Source organism: Lepidochelys kempii, chromosome 2, assembly GCF_965140285.1.
Source record: "Lepidochelys kempii isolate rLepKem1 chromosome 2, rLepKem1.hap1, whole genome shotgun sequence".
NCBI classification, from domain to species: Eukaryota; Metazoa; Chordata; order Testudines; family Cheloniidae; genus Lepidochelys; species Lepidochelys kempii.
In genome coordinates, this window is record NC_136381.1 from 75,011,435 (window position 1) to 75,033,374 (window position 21,940).

Genomic DNA, 21,940 nt, shown 5'->3' on the forward strand with positions numbered 1-21,940 from the left:
AAAATGAGAATTTTTGTCACTCAAAGTTATTTGAAAACTGAAGGGAGGTGATGGGAAAGGCACTTACTGGACTTTCCCACCATCAGCACCAATGTCAGTCAATTTTTCAAAAGGTTGGGTTGAGGAAGCAGTTGTCACTTGCTCCTCAACCAAAGACTAGGAAAATGGTCATTCCTTTTCTCTTTTAAATGGAAACAGACCAACCATCATTAAACCATAGATTCAAAAGCTGAACAAAGCAAAACGTTCTATAAAATAAACTAACACTATGATCACAATGAAGTCAGAACTCAGTTACAATATAGTTGCCTACTGACTTGGTAACACCAAGGTTAAAATCTGTAGTGTAAATAGATCAAACTACCAAAACTGGGCTGAAGATTTGGACAAGCTCCTTCTTTGTTTATAAAACTACAGTACAATACATGCAATAACAGAGCTACTGAGTAAGTATTTCATAGCTATACATTTAGCAAATACCCATAAAATAGCAAATAGACGGAGACAAAGACACTGATATATTATGTCCTATTATTATTACTGAAATACCACCATGACACTAATTCATTTATTAAAATGAGAAATAGGAACACTGAGCGCACAAGAAATCCAGGATCAGCCTTTTATATGAGGAGGTGGTTTCCTTTAAAAAAATGTATTTTGAAAACAATATCTGGAAAAATACAAGGGAATTCGGTCTTGGAATTCAGGTGTATTTTGTCACCTTGTAATGTAAAACAGTTCTCTCACTTCCCTTAAAACATATTGTATGTAGGTGAATACCACATCTGTGGTTCAAACAGCAACATTGTAGCCTTTTATAATTTTTAAACAAACACACAATGTATTACAGGGAAAGTTCACATACAGCTCAAAAGGTGGGGGACAGGGGTCGGGGGGAAGAGAGAGAGAGGAGGAAGTGTCCACACAGTATCAAACAGTGATGTAATAATTGAACTTTGAATGAGGAAGTTCCTTTTCACTGCAATAGCTTCCCTTGATGATAGAAACTGAATTAAGGGGACTTAAATATATATTTGACAAAATTTTTAAAAAAGGAACCTCCAATTTTAGAAGGAATGCTAAAAGATCAAGCTAAGTTGAAAGACTGCAGTAGCTTGAACTTGATACTAGGACATTTCAGAAGAAAGCCACACATTTTAACTGTCTGGCATAGCCATTGGATTCAGTGTAATATCTTGATGCAGAAGTAATTCAGGAAGATAAGCAGGACGTTGGGCATAAAAACCTTACTTTAACAGTGATAACCACTAGATGGCACCATGCATATTTTAGTGCGAGTGGCATGTATCTGCTATCAGATTTTTAACTGTATGTTGGCATTACATCAGGCAGACGAACACAAATCAAACATTGTGGATTTCTGCTGCTCCCTCCTGAAGATAGCCTGGTCTGTCTATTTACTTGAACAAACACAGTAAGCTTAGAGATTTGGCAGTGTGAGTAGCTTATGAAGGATAATGCCCAGGACAACCTATGAAGAGCAAATAGCAGATATTTTTTATGTTGGCTTCAATATCGTTATCATGGTGAGAAAACCTCTTACAGAGTTATCTGTATGCTTTTTTCAAAAGTTAGGCCTGGAGAACACCACACTTTCCTCTTTTGTGGAACTTTAAGATTTTTGATGTCCGAGAAAAATACAGGAAAATATCTAATATACTAGGCCCAAATCATTGTTGACCTGCATGCTGTGCAGCCATTTATACCCGTACAAAATGAGTGCAGGGTATGTAAAATGCAGCCAAAGCAGAATGTTAGTATTTTGCACTGATGTGAACAGTGTTGCCAACTCTTGAGATTTTTATTGTGAGTCCCAGGATAGTTGGTGTTTTTCTTAAAGCACCATCTCTTGGAATGCTCTGATTCTGTGGGGATCTCAATTTTCATTTTAAAAAAAGTTTCCAGCCCGTATGGCTGCAGAGAAAAGCTTGAAAATGTTCACATGAGTGTGCACTAGCGGGTCAGAAATCAAAGGGCAATTAAAACAAAATGCAAAATGTATTATACTTTAAAAATCTCATGATTGTTTAGCAGATTTCATGATTGGGGAAGGGGCCTGACTCATGATTTTTTAACATTAAGGGTTGGCAGTGCTGTAAACAACTGCACAAGGGGCAGAACAATGATGAATTGGGCCCAAATATTCATTGTTTATGTAAGCAGTGTCAGGATGAGCTCCACCCTGACATCTGGTGGTGAGGTGTGGCAAGTTGTGGAAAAGAACTTCAGGGGCCGATCTCATTTGTATAGGCACACCCACCCCGCCTAGAATGAGACCATAGCTGCCCAAATGGTCACTTTGGCTGCTGTGGGATCCCCAGTGTCTATGTTATTGGGGCAGGAAGAATAAATTGTTATTACCCTGATTATGGGAACTGTGCTTGGAACTGTACGTGGCCCTTTGTTATGATGGAGGGACTCACCATCAACTAAGTAGCACTCGCTAGGCAAGGGTCATGGGTTCCAAAACTGTGTGAATGGAGAGAGGCTGTGGACAAGTATTAATACTTGGTGGCATGGGCCCCTTGGTGAGGGCCTTACATGCTAATTGCACTTCCTCCTCTCTCCACTGTGGAATATCAGAGCTAATTTTGATTTCATTAGAAGTCTAGTTATAGGCTGCTGAGCTCACTTTGGGCTAATAGTGCACCAGCACTGGGGCTCCCCTACTACAAGCTGATTTCACCTAAGAGCTGAAATCACTGAGTGTTGTGTTAAGTAGTGGGGGAGCCTGAAGATATATTGTGGAGCAGTTTGCGGGACGGCTGGTGAAGCAGTTCGACGCGGAGCAGTGTGTGGATGGCAGGAGCTGCTTGTGGGCCGTGGAGCTGAGCGAAGGAGTTCGTGGGGCGGCTGGCGGAGCGGAGCGCAGCTGAGTGAAGGAGTTCGTGGGGCGGCTGGCGGAGCAGAGAGCAGCTGAGCGAAGGAGTTCGTGGGGCGGCTGGCGGAGCGGAGCGCAGCTGAGCGAAGGAGTTCGTGGGGCGGCTGGCGGAGCGGAGCGCTGCTATGGAGCTGTGGGGCGGTCAGCTTCAGATCACGTAAGGTGCCTCTTACCCCCGTCCCATTTCCACCCAGGTTGGGAGGTAAAGCTCCGCAGATAAACTTTCGAACTCTGGGGCTGCCCTGACCAGGGACAGAGACTTTTGGGGCATTGAACTTTTGGGACTTTGGGTGATTTGGGGTTGCTGGACTCAAGAACCAAAGGGAAAGGGGCATGCCCCAATTTGCCTGGGGTGGGGTTGTTTTTGCTCATGGGTTGTGTTATGAATCCTGTTGGTGGTGTTTCCCCAACATAATGCCACATTGTTTCTCTCTGTTATTAAAAGGCTTTTGCTACACTCAGACTATGTGCTTGCGAGAGGGGAAGTATTGCCTCTTGGAGGCGCCCAGCGGGGGTGGTATATATTTGTCCCAGGTCACTGGGTGGGGGGCTCGAGCTGGTTTGCATTGTGTTATTGGAATGAATCCCCTAGATATTGAACCCGGCCCTTGTTGCTGCCAACTCTGACGGGCAGAAGGGTTACATTTATTTTACAATGTAATATAATTTCTATGGATTCACTTAGATGGCTGGAATTCTTAAACTGATCCAATTATTTTTGCTTTCCTGATAGAATTTGTCCTATCAAGATTTCACTTAATTTTTAAATAACTTAAAAAATATTTAACCTGAACTTATGCTTGGGAAAGCTGCCAAACAGACAGTCCTGATGACTGAATTTCTCTGTTTATCCACAGTACAGACACAACACGGAGAGACAGTGTAAGCTTTCCCCTTCTTTTTCTACTAATATTGCTCAATCCAGAGACACTACTTTTAGGGCCAATCATTAGTAGGAAAATTTGTAGTGTGTAACTACAGTAACCTAGTGTCAACCTGTGATGTATAGTCACTACATTGGTGTAAAGTGGGGCATACACCAATGTAGCTTACCTTGGTATAGGTACACTGGTGAACATTTTTCTGACATACATAGGGCCCTAGAGGCGAGATTCTCTAAGCCCATTTAATCCTTGGCTGAGATTGGCAACTAGAATGCTAGTTACTGCTATAGTCAGTGGTATAGGCTTTGTGATATGGGAACACAACTATCCTTTTCTCTGCTTTAAGCTTGCAGTTTAAAGGAGTCACTGTCTCATTAAAGCAAACTGTACAATACATTTTACTAAAACCCTATTTTGATGTCACATACTCTTTCTAGATTTGCTTTCCCATCAGTGCCAGTTTCCAAGGTACATGTCTCAAAAATAACTATGTTCCATTTAGCTTCTTCCCCTAGCTGATATATTTGGTAACACCAAAACCCAGTGCTACCACACAGTCCTCTCCATTTCAGCAAATTGTGATGTCAGTCATTGAATTGCTGCATCACCGAATGGACAGGGCATTAGGTACAGTCTGAGGAAAGGAGAGAAGCTTCAACTGACACACAATACCTCAACAATCTGCAACCATGTAAAGAATCAGTATAAAATAGAAAAGTGACAAATAGATGGAGGTTAGGTAAAGTATTACATATTTACACTTTGCCCGAGTGTGACAGAAGCTCTTTAATGATATTGCCAGAATCCCTAGATAGCGTAAGAGTCTTGATACACATGGTTGCTTATCTGTCATCCTTTATTTTACACATGCAAGATTAAGAATTCCTGAAAAGCCAAGACAAAAGGTGGTTTCAAAAAAGAAGAAAACTTTAGATTTGATGGAGACAAAATGAAAAGTGAAAAATGAAGCCAGGGAAAGATCAAAAGCTTCAGAGGAGATACGGTATGATTCTAGATTCTACTCCTTTCTTAAGAAATTGAACACAATCTTTTCAAAGTATACATTAAGAGCCTGATTCTTCTCTTACTTACCTCCCTTTTAAACTAGGGTAACTCCAGTGACATCAACTGGGTTACTCCTAATTGTAAATCAGTATAAAAATAGATTATAATAAGGCTCTATATCCAGATCATGAACAAAGGCCATGTCTACACTTAAACTGCTGCCATTGCACCACTGTTAAGCTTCAGTGTAAACACTCAATACAGTGATGGGAGGGGTTCTTCTGTCACCATAGTAGGTAATCCACCACCCCTGGAAGCAATAACTAGTGATGTCTACACTGGGGGTTAGGTTGGCTTAACTAGGTTACTCAGGAGTGTGGATTTATCACACCCCTGAATGACCTAGCTGGGTCACCTTAACTTTTTACTGTAGACTTGACCTTAGAAAATGCTTAAAGTGTACAGGTTTTTTGTTGCAATTATCCACATTTTAAACAATATTAAGGACCAAATTCTACTCTCAGTTACAGCTCTGGAACACCACCGTAGCCAACATTGCGTCACGGCTGTAACTCAGTCAAAATGTAAGATTTTTATTAATGACCTAGAGAAAAACAAAATTGCTGATAAAGTTCACAGATGACACAAAAATTAGGGGAGTGGTAAGTAATGAAGAGGACAGGTCACTGATTCAGGGTTATTTGGATCACTTGGTAAACGGGGTGCAAGGAAACAGTATGCTGTTTAATATATGTAAATGTATACGCCTAGGGAACAAAGACTGTAGGCCATAATTATCGGATGGGTGACTATCATGTGAATCAGTGACCATGAAAAACATCTGGGGGTCCTGGTGGATAATCAGTTGAACATGTGCTCCTAGTGTCAGGCTCTGGGTTCAAGGCAGTCATGCCTGGTGGTTAGAGCAGTAGTAAGAACAGGTACAAAGATCGAAGCCAGCTTTAGAGTTGGGACCGGGATGGGGGCAGCATTGAAACCGAGGTCAGAGTCTGGATTCCAAATACAGGCCAAGGTTGAAGCAGGGTGGGAGTGAATCTGAGAGGCTGGGTGGTCAGAAGGTGAATGCAGGGCTGGAGGGTCAGAGTAGTGCATGGGCATGGGCTGAACTGGGCTGGAACTAGGCTTGGGGAAGGCTGGGGCAGGAACAGGAACTTGATCAAGGGCAGGCTGGAAGCCTAGGGATTCAGTAACACTGAGGCAGCTGGAGGGTTCCTGGTCCAGTAGTGCTGTTGCACGGACTAACTTGTCGCTTTAGAGGGGTCAGTGAAATACCTGTGCCAGGAGGTCAACTGACACAGGCCCTGCCCAGAGATAGGCTGCTGCAGCATGCCTGAATATGAGTCACTGCAGGCTCTATGGAGGGTGAATCATGGCAGCTGAGTGAACAGCCCTGGACTGGCTGTGGGTTTGCTTCACATGTAGTGTGATGCTGTGGTGAAAAGGATTAATGTGATCCTTGGGATGCATAAACAGGGGAATCTAGAGTAGGCATAGAGAGGATATTTTAGCTCTGTATTTGGCACTGGTGAGATCGCTGCTGGAATACTGTGTCCAGTTCTGGTGTCTACAATTTAAGAAGGATGTTGATAAATTGAAGAGGGTTCAGAGAAGAGCCACAAGAATGATTAAAGGATTAGAAAACATGCCATATAGTGATAAGCTAAATACAGGGGGGTTGGGGTGCGGGAGGGAGCGTGGGGTGCAGGAATGAGCTCAGCGCAAAGGATTAGGGCAGAGGAGGGGTGCGGGGTATATGGGGGGCTCAGGGAAAGGGTTGGGTGCAGGAGGGGTGCGAGGTGCAGGCAGGGAGTTGGGAGGGCGGGGTGCAGGAGGGGTTCGGGTTCCTGCCCCGCACCACTTACCTAAAGTGGCTCCGGGGTGGCAGTGGTGTGCACCGGGGCCAGGGCAGGTTCCCTGCATGCCTGCCCTGGCCCCACGCTGCGCCACTCCGGGAAGCGGCCAGAACCACGTCCCTGCACAGCTCCTGGGGGGATAGGGCTCCAGGCGCTGCCCTTGCCACGCCTTCAGGTACCTCCCCTGAAGCTCCCATTGGCCGCGGTTCCCCGTTCCCGGCCAATGGCAGCTGCGTGGGGTGGTGCCTGGAGGCAAGGGCAATGCATGAAGCCCTCTGCCTCCCCCCGGGGCCCCAGGGACATGGTGCTGGCCACTTCTGAGAGCGGCGCAGGGCCCGCAGCACCATGGGGGGCAATCCCACGGACAGGATCCAAAGCTCACCCCTGGTATAGAAGCAAGAATAGAGAAGAGATACAAGGGGAGAGCCCAGTTTATGCTACAGTGCAATGGACTACCAGGCCAAGGAGTGGTAGTAAGGACACAACTGTTAAGGAGAGGATATAGCTGAAGCAGAAATGCATGGAATCAAGAGTACAAAGGGAGGGACAGTGAGCAAAGGTGCAGAATGAGAATTGCAGAGAATGCAGAACTGTTGATAAAGTGAACATCACAGTGTGTGTATACTTTCATGCTGTCTTTAGTGTTTAAGTATTTTTAAAACAAATACTACAGAAAAACAGGAATAATTCCCCTCCCTGCTCCTTGTTTGAAGTATTCAAGGGGATTGAAAGGTAATGATAGGCAATGGGATATATGGAACCTTTCATTTCTGGGTATCTACTTCAAATCATGTCAGGTCACATGACAGCTGTTGAGACACCTCAGTTCAGGAAATGATCTGACTGTCCCATTTTAATTCCTACATCACAAAAACAACCACAAAGTAGCACCGTGCTTTTGGCAGTTTCAGCAGAGAGGGCAAGAAACAGGTGAGAACAGACTGAACTATGTTCGAACTACAAGAAATCACATCAAGCCTGGCCTGAGGCACCCTTAGTGGGGCATAGTGAGGAGAAAACTTGAACTGCTACTGTTTGTCTCACACTTGTGCCTAAATTATGACTTCAGCAGGACTGCCAGTTCAGCCACTGGTCACTGTAAGTGAAAGATTAAAAGAAGAAGGGTTTCTGCAACTCACCAGGACACTATTTAAGACCTGATTTTCAGAGGTGCTGATCACTCTCGGCTTTCACTGAAGTCAACTGGATTTGGGGGTGGTCAGTACAGCTGAAAAATCAATCCCTAAACAAATCAACCTTTTGAAGATCTACATTTCACTTCCACACCTCCTTTCGAGGGATAAAATGAACCCAATGATCAGGTAAGCAACGCATCACTATTCCTGAGGTGTGACAGTTCCATCGCTGGCCATTAAAAGAAAACACTCAACATTTACCCACAGTAGCATCCGATACACCACTGTTCTCTCCTATTCCACTGTGTGGTAACTATGGATAAATGTTGAGTTTTTAGTGGCACCTCTCTGTAAGAATTTCAGACACACATTACTCACCAGCTGTTGCGCTATCAAACATAACCATATTCATGAACTTTTAAAAAGACAGATTTTTTTAAGACACTTTGGAATAGTTTCAGGATATTGTGTTGCCAGTGAATAACTTCTGGATGTAAATCTCCATGAAGTATTTGGCTGCAGTGAATGTGCTAAAATAAATCCTCATGAACTTTTGATTAAAAAACTGAGCATGTGCACAACCCTCCACCCCACTCCAAAAGACTAGAAACTCACAAGGCACTAGGCTGTCTTAGGGAGCATTAGGTCCCTGACTAAATAGCTGGAAAAAATGAGAGCACCTGAAAGCACTAAGTTGGGAATAGTTTAGAACTTCACAGATGTCAGCTCTCATAATTTTATCGTAAGTCTCCTGATATTTCAAATTCTTCTTAAAGTCTCATCTCTTGGTGTCATGTGAATGTGAGAGAATCTGGCATTTCTTTAAAAAAAAAACAAACAAAAAAACCCCCTGGAGTTTCTAACCATCATGGTTACAAAGAAAGGTTCGAAAATGTGACTTAAGCATACCCCACAGGCTCACAAAAGACCCAAAATGTTTTGCTTTGTTTTTACATTTCATGATTTTTAAGTGAATCTCATTATTTTTAGAGGTCTGACTCACAATTTTTCAAAGAATTTGGGTTGGCAACACTGATTCAGGATTCAGACTGGACTCCCAGGGAAAAGTTTTAAATTCCAACAAGGTAGGCCTTTGGGGTTTCTCATGGGAGGTACACTGTGTACCTGCAGTTTACTTTCTCTGTTGGTATAGATGTCTCTTACTCAAAGAGTAAGACCCTGCAGCAAGTGGTCCTGCCTGCTCAATACAGACATATTACAGCTCCCATGTGGCATTTTGTTAAAAATGAAGTGTTTAGTCCAAAGAGAAGGGTTTTTGCGCGTAGTAGAAGGCAGGCATGAGAGACAGTACTCTGGAGTTCTAGCTGTTGGTGGAGGAGGATCTCATGCCAGGCTGCCCTGAAGCCTGTTGCAATGAGTCTCAACCTGCCAAGGTCCACATGGGATGCAATACATGACAGACTCATAATGAGGGACAAAAAATTATTATTCATTCAGAAAACTTAAAGTGCTGCAGGATTCTTTTTTTTTTTATGGATATCTCGATAATCATAGTTTCTTGCTCCTTTATTTCCATGGTAAATATTTTTAACCAGAACAATGATGGGGGAACCAAATCTGTGTGGAATGCAGGTATCAGCAGAAGTAAAATGAGAGGCATTTAAGAGTTATAGCTGGCTACACATTACACAGCAAGCCTGACTTGCACATTTGCACAAACAGCATCACATGTTTGATACCCAAATTGCCAATTTCTAGCGCTGGCTTGATAATATCAGGTTGAGCACAGTTTGCTATAATGCCAGACTGAGAATCATGGCACAGAGTGAGAAACATCTGAAATTGGTATGTTTATAGGCAATTATATTTCAATTCCAGATATGGAATTATTATACATTAGGAGGGTGAGTCATTAGCCTAACTTAAACCAAACTTAAAATGGCAGGCCAGATCAAAAGGGGACCAAAAGCAAGCTGATTTGACTACGTGCCTCTTAGGGGTAACTGTTTGAACTCAGTGAAAGGAAGAGGAAAAGAGGTATTAGTGTAGAAGCATGGAAATTAGCAAGGTCACCATCACAGTCACTGGCAGCAGCTCCATCCATATAAAAACAGTTGTACTATGCTTCGGAGCAGACAAAGCAGAAAAAAAACAAAACTGAAAACCCAAGGTGGGGGATTTAAAAATCAGAGAAATGAGCTCCCTATTTGTCTACTTTAATTAAGCCCCATATTACAATAATCAGCATGGCTTTAAATTCAAGGCTTTCAACTGCCAATGGTTTATTCTGATCTAGGGAAATCAGCAGCATTTGCTTTTTCTGCAGGCATCGAATAATCTCTCAACATGCTGAGCAAAGTCCATCAAGGATGGCAACAGCTTGCCAGCTGTACAGTCCTGTATTGCTCAGTTATGTTTAATTGTATAATGGTTTATTATGATATGTTACGTTCCACTGCTTCTGCCTCTGTGACCCAGAGGGAATGTGCGAGAGAACATGATATTTCATCTCAGGATGCTTTTCTGGATAAACTAATCACTTTTTAATACATGCAACAAAAACAAATATTAAAACACACTCTATAAAGATATCCCAAACCAAACTAAACAAAGACAATGTACGTTCACACCCTGTCAATTTCAGTGCTGGAGAACGCGCCATACATTTGGCGGTGGTGGTTAGTCACTTGTCCTCCCCAGTTTTGGGAGTCTCAGCACTTTTCTAGAGACAAAGTTATGGCTAAAAATACTAGCTGCAACTCACACTTGATAAGGCAGAAGTTATCCTGATGTCGTAGTGGGGAACATTTAGTGGTCTGGGTGGAACACTGTCTTTGCTCTCTTTTGAGGGTGTGTATCTTGAGTTCAGCTGAATCCTCTGCTGCTCCTAGACTCTTCCATAGCAGCAATGGCCCACAATGGCTTCCAAATTCTGGCAATCTCATAATACTTACCCACACTTTTGCCATCTCTACTCTTGACTCTGGTAGTGAGTGTTACTTACTTTAAGCCCACCCATAAACGGCAGTGAGTGAGGAATTCACTTGACCACCTCTTGAATGGCATAGGCTGCCGTATGTTACGCTTTGCTCAAGCTTCTTCACTGGCTTTCTGTTTGCTGCCAGGTGAAGTTCAATTAAATTAAAAGCCTGGAATAATCTGGGACTTTATTACTGTAGATCACATCTTTATCTTGAGATGTTTGATTGAGAAAGGGCTAGCCATCCAGAGAAGATTAGTCTTGAACGTCATAGATTTCACCAAAGCTTTTGACTGCATTCACAGTGTCGCTGTGGAACATCTTACAACAATATGGGCTTCCTAGAAAGACAGTGTCACTAGTCAAGATGCTGTACAAAGGCTAAAACTGCTAAGCAAAGACAGAAAGTGGAGAGACCAATTTATTTGATATCATCACTGGAGTACAGCAGAGTTACATTTTATCATCCCCACTTTTCCACGTTGTGATAGATTATGTGATGCAAAGAGTAACATCAAAGGAAGATATGGGGAGTTAGGTGGAGTAGAAGAAAGCTTCAAGATCTTGACGTGGCAGATGACATTGGTCTGTTGGACGAAGATGATGATGATGGCGGCATGAAAAAGACCACTATCAATTGAATGTGAGGCTGCTACCAAAACAGGATTAAGAAACAGCCAAAAGAAAACATAAAAGTCATCATTGTTGAAAGAATGGTCAGCAATGACTGTTCGTATGTGACTGATAGTGAAGAATACAACATATCATGGAAGCATAATCAGTGCTGATGGCCAACTCCATAAGGAGATTGAAGCAAGAACTGGGAAGGCAAGGGAAGCTTTTTTGAGACTGGTAAATATTTTGAAAAATAAGAAAATTAACATAAGAATCAAGATAAAGTAATATAATGTCATTCGGATACCAACATTGTTATATGCTTCTGAAACTTGGCAAATGCTGGAAGCCCACAACAGGAAATGTAACGCATTGCATCAGAGATGCTTGCGGAGAATACTTGGCATCTGCTGGTGGGATAAAGTAACTAATGCTGATGTGTTACAAACTTGGTTGACTCATGCCTCCCCATACGGGGACATGTGACCACCCCCACAGCCCTCCTCTGCCCAGTGACCCCTGCACTCAGCCCGGGGCCACTGGACTCTTCCCACCCCATATTACCTGCGGGGAGCAGAGCGGGGGGCTCTGTCCTTCGCCTGCTGCACGTCACCTTGGCACATTTGGCCACTTTCCTGGCACCCAGGCTCGAGCGGGGAGCAGGATGGAGACACTTCTCACGTTGTGGAAGCTGGCCACTCTGGTTCCTACTCTGCGCAGTGCAGTAGCTGCCTGAGAGAGTCTGGTGGCAGTGGCCCACTCCCTGCCTGGGCCTGGCTGCTGTGGACAGGGGCTGAGCAAACCAGAAACGTGACTTGGGGGAGTGGGAGGACTCGACTCGCTCAGCCCATCTCTGGCAGCCAAGCCTAGGCAGGGAGTGGGCCGCCGCCACCACCTCCCCAGCCAGGCTCTCTCTCAGGCAGCTGCTGCACTGCACAGAGCAGCCTCCCAGCAGCCGATATCGTAAGTGGCTAGTTCCACCCCTTCTGCTCCCTGCCCAAGCCTGGCTGCCAGGGACAGGGGCTGAGCATGCTGGGGAAGGGTGACCAGATGTCCCGATTTTATAGGGACAGTCCCGATTTTTGGCTCTTTTTCTTATTTAGGCTTCTATTACTCACCACCCCGTCCCGATTTTTCACATTTTCGGTCTGGTCACCCTACCCGGGGGCAGGCGCAGCAGGAGAAGGGAGCCCTTCTCCCTCCCCTCAGACAGGCCAATCTGGGGGGCACTTGACCCCACATGTCACCCTATGCATTGCCTCTGGTTACAAAGGACTGGCCAACAGACTGTACAGAAAATGATTCAAGAAAGAAAGTGGAAGTGGTTTGGTCATGTTGCATGGACGTCAAAAGGTTATTGCTAGACAAGCCCTTTACTGGATACCATTTGGAGGGAGTTGGAAAACAGGAGGACAACATGTGACATTAAAAAGGGTTTTGAGAAAGATGTAGCTGTCATGGAAACAAACTATAATGGAGTAAGAAATGTGGCAGTAGACAGATGGAGACAAAACACTGGATTGCCTCATAAGGTACAAGAGCATCTAAAAAATAAACCCCAGTCGAGTACCGTATACCCCAGGGGTTACAGCATGCACCTGGGAGGTCAGGAAGCCAAGTTAAAGTCCCAACTCCACATCAGACAGAATATTTGAACCTAGGTCTCCCACATGCTAGGGGAGCATCTGGTTACTGGGGGTAGTGGGGATGGCACCACTGCCTCCTCTATTTGTGAAGAGTAGGTGTGCTCTGATATCACCTTCTGGATCAGACCCTGGAGGTAACACAGGCTGGGAAATGCTGAGTTTGAGAATCCTGCAAGGATCTAGGTGAATGCTTGTCATCGTCAGGACTTATGCAGCTTTGAGCTGCCCACAGAAATAGGGGTGCCTAGAGAAGATTGGTGCTACAGGGTTTGGTGGTAGATAACTAGGGGTTTTAAGGAACTAAATTTTGGACTTAGGCCTCTAAAATGGCAGTTAAGTGCTTGGTGGGTGTAGCCCCACATGATCAGCAGCCAGGACCCCTCAGCTGAGGGCCCCTTTCCCCACATGTAGAATTCATTCACCTCTGCAGTCCATCAGAGCCCAAATCTCAAGTCATTTAGCTTATGATAACAAAACATTTTGTTTAGTTTATGGTATTTTTGCTTTTGCAGATGGCATATCTAGTGTGTGTGATAGAATAGAATACCAGGGTTGGAAGGGACCTCAGGAGGTCATCTAGTACAACCCCCTGCTCAAAGCAGGGCCAATCCCCAATTTCTGGCCCAGATACCAAATGGCCCCTTCAAGGATTGAACTCACAACCCTGGGTTTAGCAGGCCAATGCTCAAACCACTGAGCTATCTTTAGAACTTAGGGACTACCTGTTATGACTACAGGAGCTATGCAAAGTAATACACAAACATAACTTTCAACTATCCCTCAAAGAGGGACATCACTCATTTTAGTCCCAAAATTATCTGTTTCTCACAAATTTATTATCCCCTCACTTTTATGGTTGAAAAATTTACAGCAGAAATAAAAAAACATGAAAGTGTGTTTACAAAAAGAGTTATCCACACTAAAGCAATGAATTCCAGGGCATTAGGTTTCCTGCATGACAATTTTGTGTTCCTCTCAATTTGGGGCTGTGTCACACATTTCATCCCACATTTGGACACTGGCAAGTTGAGAGGTATGTAAAGAAATATCTTGTTAACTTTGGAGGGATATTGTAATTAAATATGAAGTGTTGATACAACACAGGGCATCAACAGCTGATATTTTTCAATTTTTTCTGTTTATCTTTTCCATTTCCGTATGCAGAATTTCTTGAATTCATTAGGAGAATGAGGCTGGACTGGATCTGATTTTATCATGGTTGACAAGGAATTGCAATGACTTACTGGGGGGAGGGGGGAGGAGTGACTTTAGTTAAGCTCGACCTAGGCTCAAGTGCTTGGAGAGCTTTTTAAAGCAAAAAACTTGTGCATAGCGAGAATTTTCCTACAGTTTTACAGCCTGACCTTCAAGGTCTGTATTTGCAATTTTTAAAAAAATATCTGCTAAATATTGTTGATATTTTTCTCTTGACAAAATTAGCTGTCACCTAAATTTACCTAAATTTGATATAGCAGTTCATTTGAACTACACAAAAGCATTGGTACTTGGAAAAGTAACTTATCCAACTGCATTTCCTTTTCATTCCTTCCCCCTTTTATAGCTTTCTGCTTTTAGGCAATAGTTTAGTGGTAGGAAGATATGGATCTCTGTAACATAACAGCTGTTTCACACACTTCACCACCCATTACACAATATCTACATCAGGGAAAACTAACTGCTCACTCTGTTCCTGTAGTCTGCTCCAGAGCCCTCTTTTATATTAGCAGAGAGAAGAATTCACAGAGATGAGCACATGGGTGTGTGTTTGCATAAAGCACAGCTGCAACAAACATAGGATTGTTCATTATACAGCGTACCAGCCTAAATGATATCCTAGAAGGAAAGGATCACATGCTACTATATACTAATGAGCATCTTTACATAAATATTGTGGCATTAATAAAATCTCTGTTCTGCCTTTGCCAGCATGGCCCCCTCTGGTATCCAAACAAGCACTGCTTTGCTCCCCAGACACCCTGAGCCTGCAGCTGACAGCAGCTCCCTTCACTTTATTAAATTAGTTCTTTTAAAAGAGCCCTTTAAATACACACAGCGCCTCTTTTTTCCATAAAAAGTCTACTCTGGTGAGAGTCAGAGAGGAGCTGGTTCAGGGGGCAGAGCAGAAGAGCACAGCTGAAAGAAGAACAGAGATGGCTTGAGAGGCAGGGGTTCCTAAAAGCTGGGATAAGAGTAGAGTTGTCTTTGAGTTTTTCTTTTTACAGCCACTCTTAAATGAAGCAGCTCAGATATAGCTGAACTATTTTTTCCCCATTTCCACTTTTGTCTCCTGAATTCACTACTGCTCAGCACATACTCCACAGCAATTTCAGCGGGGAAAATGAATTGCTAACGTTAGCGAGATGACTGTATTAACAACCACTTCAGAACCATTACTTGGTAAAGTCTTGTGGTGTCTAGATATTCCATGTTGGACAGTCATTGTTCAGAACTTAGATAATTTCCCTGAAACATTTGTAACTCTCTCCTCAGCAATCACAGCACTCTAGTAGTGTAAAAGTCCAGGAAAGAAAGGAAAACTATTCTGACAATGGAAACTATGCACGGTTCAACCATCTCAGAGCAACAATAATTTCTGAAGAGCTTGAGAAGGAAATAGTTTCACACAGACCTTCATTCTAAGGGTAAACTTTTGGTTAAATCCCTGTGTCTAGAGCTAGATACATGGGGATTTTGGTACAAATAGGAGTGAGGGCTTTTAAATGACACAATCAACTTAAAAAATAAATCACTACACTCTCCTTTTTCATTTGGAAAACTCAATAGGATATATAAAGGTTAAGGTACCCTAGGTTACTGTATTTAAAGGAAGCATTCAAAAATTTACAGCTGAATGAAGAGAGTAAATGAAGATTCTTGAACTCATTTGCTTTCCTCCACTCCTCCTTTATTTGCCATCTGTCTTCCTTATAGAAGAGGATTTGTTTTTATGTAGCACCTTTTAGGCTCAAAATATCCTAAAGCAAAAATAAGTTAATGACCATGTAGGCAAATGGAAAATCATACACTATGTGCTCAGCCATAGTTTGCCCACCGTCTTAAAATTAGTGCCTCTTTTAGGGCTACTATTGACTTCAGTGGGCTTTGGATCATGCCTATCGAACTGGGTATGTGAGGAGGCCTAGACACAAAGCTGTTAATTCTTGAAAAGCGATACCAGGAGTTCACATGAACACCTGACTGATTTCCACATCAATGCTTATTTCACGTGGAATTTGAGCATTTCGCTGTGGGGTTGTGTCATTCTAGCAAGGTGCCCATGTTTTAAAATTGCATTAAAATCCTGCTGTAGGTAGGTGAACAGCCACCTCCTGGCTCAGAGCTCAGGTCTTATCCATTCCCCCTACAGCAAAAGTCACATAAAAGTAAAATTTCACACATAATATGGCCTTTGCTTCTTTGTTACTCCTCTGAGCTATCTAGCATTATGGTCCTGATATCATGCATGAAGTGTACCACAAGAGAACAGTAGACATTACTGTACCCTTCTCCCTAAGATAGCACTTCTTTCCGAGGGTGGCCTTTAAAAGTGCACTTAGTGCTCATAAATAGTGCTAGATTGACAGCCATAGAGACCAGAGTTTTTGGACCTTTGGTACACTTATACAACATTGCTCAAATTACAATGCAGATATTCCACACAATGTCCTACCACGGTGCCTCAGCCTTTATCCAGAAAGACCTTCTTCCTTCACTCCTTTTAGGTACGAGCGTATTTCAGTTTCCATAAGCATTCATTCCTTTTCCTTCCCACTGAGGCAGCCAACAACAGAGCCAGTCAAAGATGTTGTTTACAGTCTGGACACCTTATCCATTAAGAACAGAACCGAGACCACCAACTTGTTTCACACAAGTTACTGAAGAAAACGCTGATGGTATTGATTTTTAATCACTGACTGGCTTTGTTCAAAGTAGTGACAAAAGGTGTCAGACTCTATATTCTATTATAAAAAATACTATTTGTATGTTTACACAAACACTACACATTTCATAAATACTAATTATTGTTCTATGTTCCATTACCAATGCCTTCAGCCATCCAATCTCCCCTACGATGAGGCTATTATATCCTTGTACTTAAAATAAGCTCATTTAGATTTTTTTTTTGGGGGGGGGGGAGGGAGACAGACGACACTCAAGACCAGTGTATACAGTTACCATGGAAATTAAGTGAAAATTTCATCCTCTGAAATTAAAAATAAAATATTTTTTTAAGGAAACATGATCACAGCAGCTCTGTCCAGTATGTTTCCTTCTGAACTGAGCAAGACTGAACTACTGTAGCTGTAGGAAACTGTACTGGGCAGCCTGCTTGTGACATGGACCAAGCCTATGGTCCTTACACAAGCTAAAAATGCCTATTAATATGAGAGGTACGCTAAAGAGGTGATTGCAGGATTTGACCCATGGCTAGTAACCTCCTGCGTGTTCTATCCATTCTCCATTTTCTTTTAAAAGCTTTTCCGACTGGCCTTTCGCCAATATTTGGAGGCCACAAGCGGAAGATTTTCTTGCAGCACCAATATTCACAACCTCAAAGCAAAGAGCTCGCTGCTGAGCTGCACAGGTCATGTCTATGTTTTTTGTTTTGTTTTTTTAAACTCCCTCCAGTGCAGCTCTTCTGGTGGCAGCACAAGTGTTTAGACCAGTCATTGTGACAGTTAGAGGAGATACATTGGTGAGATTTCTTTTTAATAGCCCAACGTAAACAGGCTTAGTGAGAAACGTTAAAAAAAAAATCTGCAAAACAAATGGCAAAGTCTATGGGGTGGTGGCTTTTTTTTTTTTTAAAGCTCCTGGCATTTTTCATAACCTGCTAAGAAAAACTGTTTTTAAAAGAAAAATCACATTTAGAAGCAGCATTAAAGAAACTGCCCCCCCCCAACCCCACAATAGCAACACTTCCACACTAACACTTTGAGGATAATTAACAGTATGGAATTATTATACATTTCTTTATTACCCCGGCATTCTTATTAGTGTCTCCTAACTGTACATTAAAATAAACCCATATTTTCCTTTCAACTGGAGAAGAAACAGATCCTACAGTGGTAAGACTAAAGATGGTACTTGCGGTTAACAACTGACATACTTACAGTTGCATTTCTTCTGTACAAATCTAAGCTTGCATGCTGTTCTGTAGGTGGATAAACGGATGCGATCCAGATCTTGAGCCCCTAGTGGAAGAGAATTATGCATATGCTGTGACATTTCCCTGGGGTAAAGTCCACAATGTCTGCAAGTACAATGAAACGTATGCGTACTGTGACATTCTATACCTTGGGGGAGTGTCTTGTAACCCCCATATTCCTCATATATACAATTGTGATCTTATATATAAAGCATGCCATGTGAGGTATCAGGGGAAAGGTTATGAACTGCTCAAAGCCACTGTTCTATCTAAATATGTATATCTTTAGCGCATATGAAGTTATGAGAATTCTGTTGTATGGTTGTCATTAAAACATGCTGTAAAAGTTGGGGAATCAGCCAGATATTAGCTCCCCAGAGACAACAGCAAGGAAAGTAACCAGTGCCCAGGCAGGGTGTCAAACCACCATCAACAGCCATTGTCCAGCAAGGGAGCTGCAATTCAATGACTCACCTGCATAAGGCTGCACCAGGGGGATTGCTCAAGTTGCCTGGGGACTCAGCAATGCCCACCAGACATGCCTGGACTTGTGTTCTCCAAGCACACTGGACTGAAGATATTAAACAGAACACAGGGGGCCCATGCTTCACCCATCTATGCTGCAAGCAACAAAGACAAAGACCGAAGACTCAACAGAGGAGACTGGCCCAAGTTTAGGGGACAAACCTGTATATGAAGGACTGCAATATCCAGTGGAGGTGAGAGAAACTGCTTAATCTAGTTGTTGCCCAGACTAATAGGGTTGAGAGTTTAGACTGTGTGCTTATATTTTATTTCTGTTGGTAACTGACTGACTTTTTGCCTAACACTTAATATAACTTAAAATCAATCTTTTATAGTCAAGAAATTTAACTGTTTATCTTTACCAGTGAGTTTGCCTGAAGTGTGTGGTAAATCTGCTCAGATTTGCAGAGGCTGGTGTATGTCCACTTTCCATTGATGAAGTGGTGAACCAATCAATAAATTTGCACTGCTCCTCTTGAGCGGTGCAAGACGATATATTCCTGAGGTACAGTCCTGGGAGCTGGGGGGGATTTGGCTGGTGCCTCTCTCAACGTAATTCGTGAGTGGCTCTGGGAGCATTCATGCCATATAGCTGGGTGAGGGGCTCCACATGCTGTTGTGCTGTGCGATCACAGCTTCTGAAGGAGTTTGCTGTTTATCACCAGCAAAGCATTGAGAAAGACAGCCCAGGCTGGAGAGATAAAGGGGTACAGTGGTCCCACAGTCCCAGGCTGCATCCTAGGGATCCCGTCGCATGTTGTTGTTAACAATGGACACATAGGAGAAAGGACATAGAAGCACACGCTGTCTGACATTTTTAAGACTGCCTATTTTTGGGGAAGAGGGGGAAGTGTCCTGGTGTTAAACATTCATGAAGAAAGCTAAGGAATAGTAAGCCTACACTGTCTGACACTCTGAAGAAACAATCTGGTCAAGCTTCAGGCTAAAAGACAAACTGGCCAAGCTCCAAGATAAGGGAAAACCTCCTCATTTTAATTTTTAACAACAAAGCTCACAATAAATATCTTCAGCTGTCATGCCAGCTGTCACGGTTCCTCCCCCACTCTGAACTCTAGGGTACAGATGTGGGGACCTGCATGAAAAAACCTCCTAAGCTTATCTTTACCAGCTTAGGTCAAAACTTCCCCAAGGTACAAAATATTCCCCCCGTTGTCCTTGGACTAGCCGCTACCACCACCAAACTAATACTGGTTACTGGGGAAGAGCTGTTTGGACGCGTCTTTCCCCCCAAAATACTTCCCAAAACCCTGCACCCCACTTCCTGGACAAGGTTTGGTAAAAAGCCTCACCAATTTGCCTAGGTGACTACAGACCCAGACCCTTGGATCTTAAGAATAATGAACAATCCTCCCAACACTTGCACCCCCCCCTTTCCTGGGAAATGTTGGATAAAAAGCCTCACCAATTTGCATAGGTGACCACAGACCCAAACCCTTGGATCTGAGAACAATGAAAAAGCATTCAGTGTTTTACAAGAAGACTTTTAATAAAAAATAGAAGTAAATAGAAATAAAGAAATCCCCCCTGTAAAATCAGGATGGTAGATATCTTACAGGGTAATTAGATTCAAAAACATAGAGAACCCCTCTAGGCAAAACCTTAAGTTACAAAAAAGATACACAGACAGAAATAGTTATTCTATTCAGCACAATTCTTTTCTCAGCCATTTAAAGAAATCATAATCTAACACATACCTAGCTAGATTACTTACTAAAAGTTCTAAGACTCCATTCCTGTTCTGTCCCCGGCCAAGACGACTACAGACAGACACAGACCCTTTGTTTCTCCCCCTCCTCCCAGCTTTTGAAAGTATCTTGTCTCCTCATTGGTCATTTTGGTCAGGTGCCAGCGAGGTTACCTTTAGCTTCTTAACCCTTTACAGGTGAGAGGAGCTTTCCCCTGGCCAGGAGGGATTTCAAAGGGGTTTACCCTTCCCTTTATATTTATGACACCAGCTCAAAACCAGGTATTGCCAGAAGACCAAATTAGAAACAATACAAACAGCTGAACTTAGAGACTGGTAGATGACAAACTTTAGGGCAAAAAATATATCTCAAAAGAGTGGGCCACATTGACCACTGATGCAGAGATTCATTTTTCGCAGGGGGAGCCTCAAGGAGTCAGTTCATGCCCAGACTGACCCTGGATGCTCTAAATATACAAAGCTGGCAATGTCCCCAAAGCAGCTGCCAGCAGTGCTTTTCCTGCCCATGTCTTTTCCCTTTTGCCAGGGCTGGAAGGGGAGGTAGTGTAGGAGCCAACTAGGATGGATCTACTCCCACTGAGAGCTTCTCTGTACCACCCAAGTAGCCAGAAAGGGGTCAGAATGAGGGTGAGAATCTGGCATAGTATCTTTAAGCATCGAGCCATTATTCATTACTTATATTTTTTATAACTCAAAGGCAGATGAGTAGATTCTTCTTATTTACTCCCAGGCTGACATGTCATACAAGATCTAGGCAATTGTTACTACCATGTGGCATATTAACTTTTACTAATATAGAGTCAATGACATTTTCAGATATTTGTGTTTTGAATGTGGTTGCAACTATGTAAAAAAAGAGGAGAATTTGCCCCATCAACTTGAGTAACTTCATCTCTGGAATAGATACTAAAACAGAGAGTTACACACTTCAAAGCTGCTTGAAGAACGGTCCAAACTCATGTTCATTCTAAATACAACTAGTGTAAAATTAAACTGTCAATAAAGTGTAGTGAAGTGAAAATATGGCTGTCCTGTTTAACTGGTTTCACAAATCCCTTCTTTGACATACATACCAACATGATTAGATCTGCCACTGCTTTATAATTGTACATTATGCTTGTGTTCACCCACTCTTTGATGAGCGATTAGGCATTGGTTGGATCCAAACATTTCAAACTTGCACTGATCTCTTCTTTCGCCCCAGCTCCTGCCCCGCTGCCGACCAGATTCTCCCACACCACCCTCCCAGTACTCTACTAGTTCCTTTTCCACAGTTGGCTGTCTTAATACGATCTGTTCCTGGCAAAACGTACTCTGAACTACTTAGCATCCGGTCCTGAAAGGTTTTGATTTTTCTCATGACATGCTTTCCTGTTAACAGAGGCAGTTTTTCTCTTCTCCATTCACATTTTGCTGACAACACAGACGAAAGCTGAAATATCTGAGGCAGGATACTGGAATTTCTTTAACACAGAGTCTTTCCTTTTTTATTAGGAACAATTAAGAAAACCAGTTCCTCTTTTTGTAGCCATTC

General features: G+C 42.9%; 1 protein-coding gene across 21 annotated transcripts in view; it reads right to left on the reverse strand.

The window, feature by feature from the left end:
• The window catches only part of DTNA (dystrobrevin alpha), a 310,433-nt gene that overhangs the window by 107,441 nt on the left and 181,052 nt on the right, over window positions 1-21,940 (reverse strand). For all 21 annotated transcript variants that reach the window (XR_012157223.2, XR_012157224.2, XM_073331259.1 and 18 more), the window contains one exon: window positions 18,121-18,201. Coding sequence is in view for 19 of the 21 variants with exons in the window: in XM_073331259.1 (XP_073187360.1) it covers window positions 18,121-18,201 (81 nt within the window). In the remaining 2 variants the exon portion in view is untranslated. The remainder of the gene's footprint in view (window positions 1-18,120; window positions 18,202-21,940) is intronic.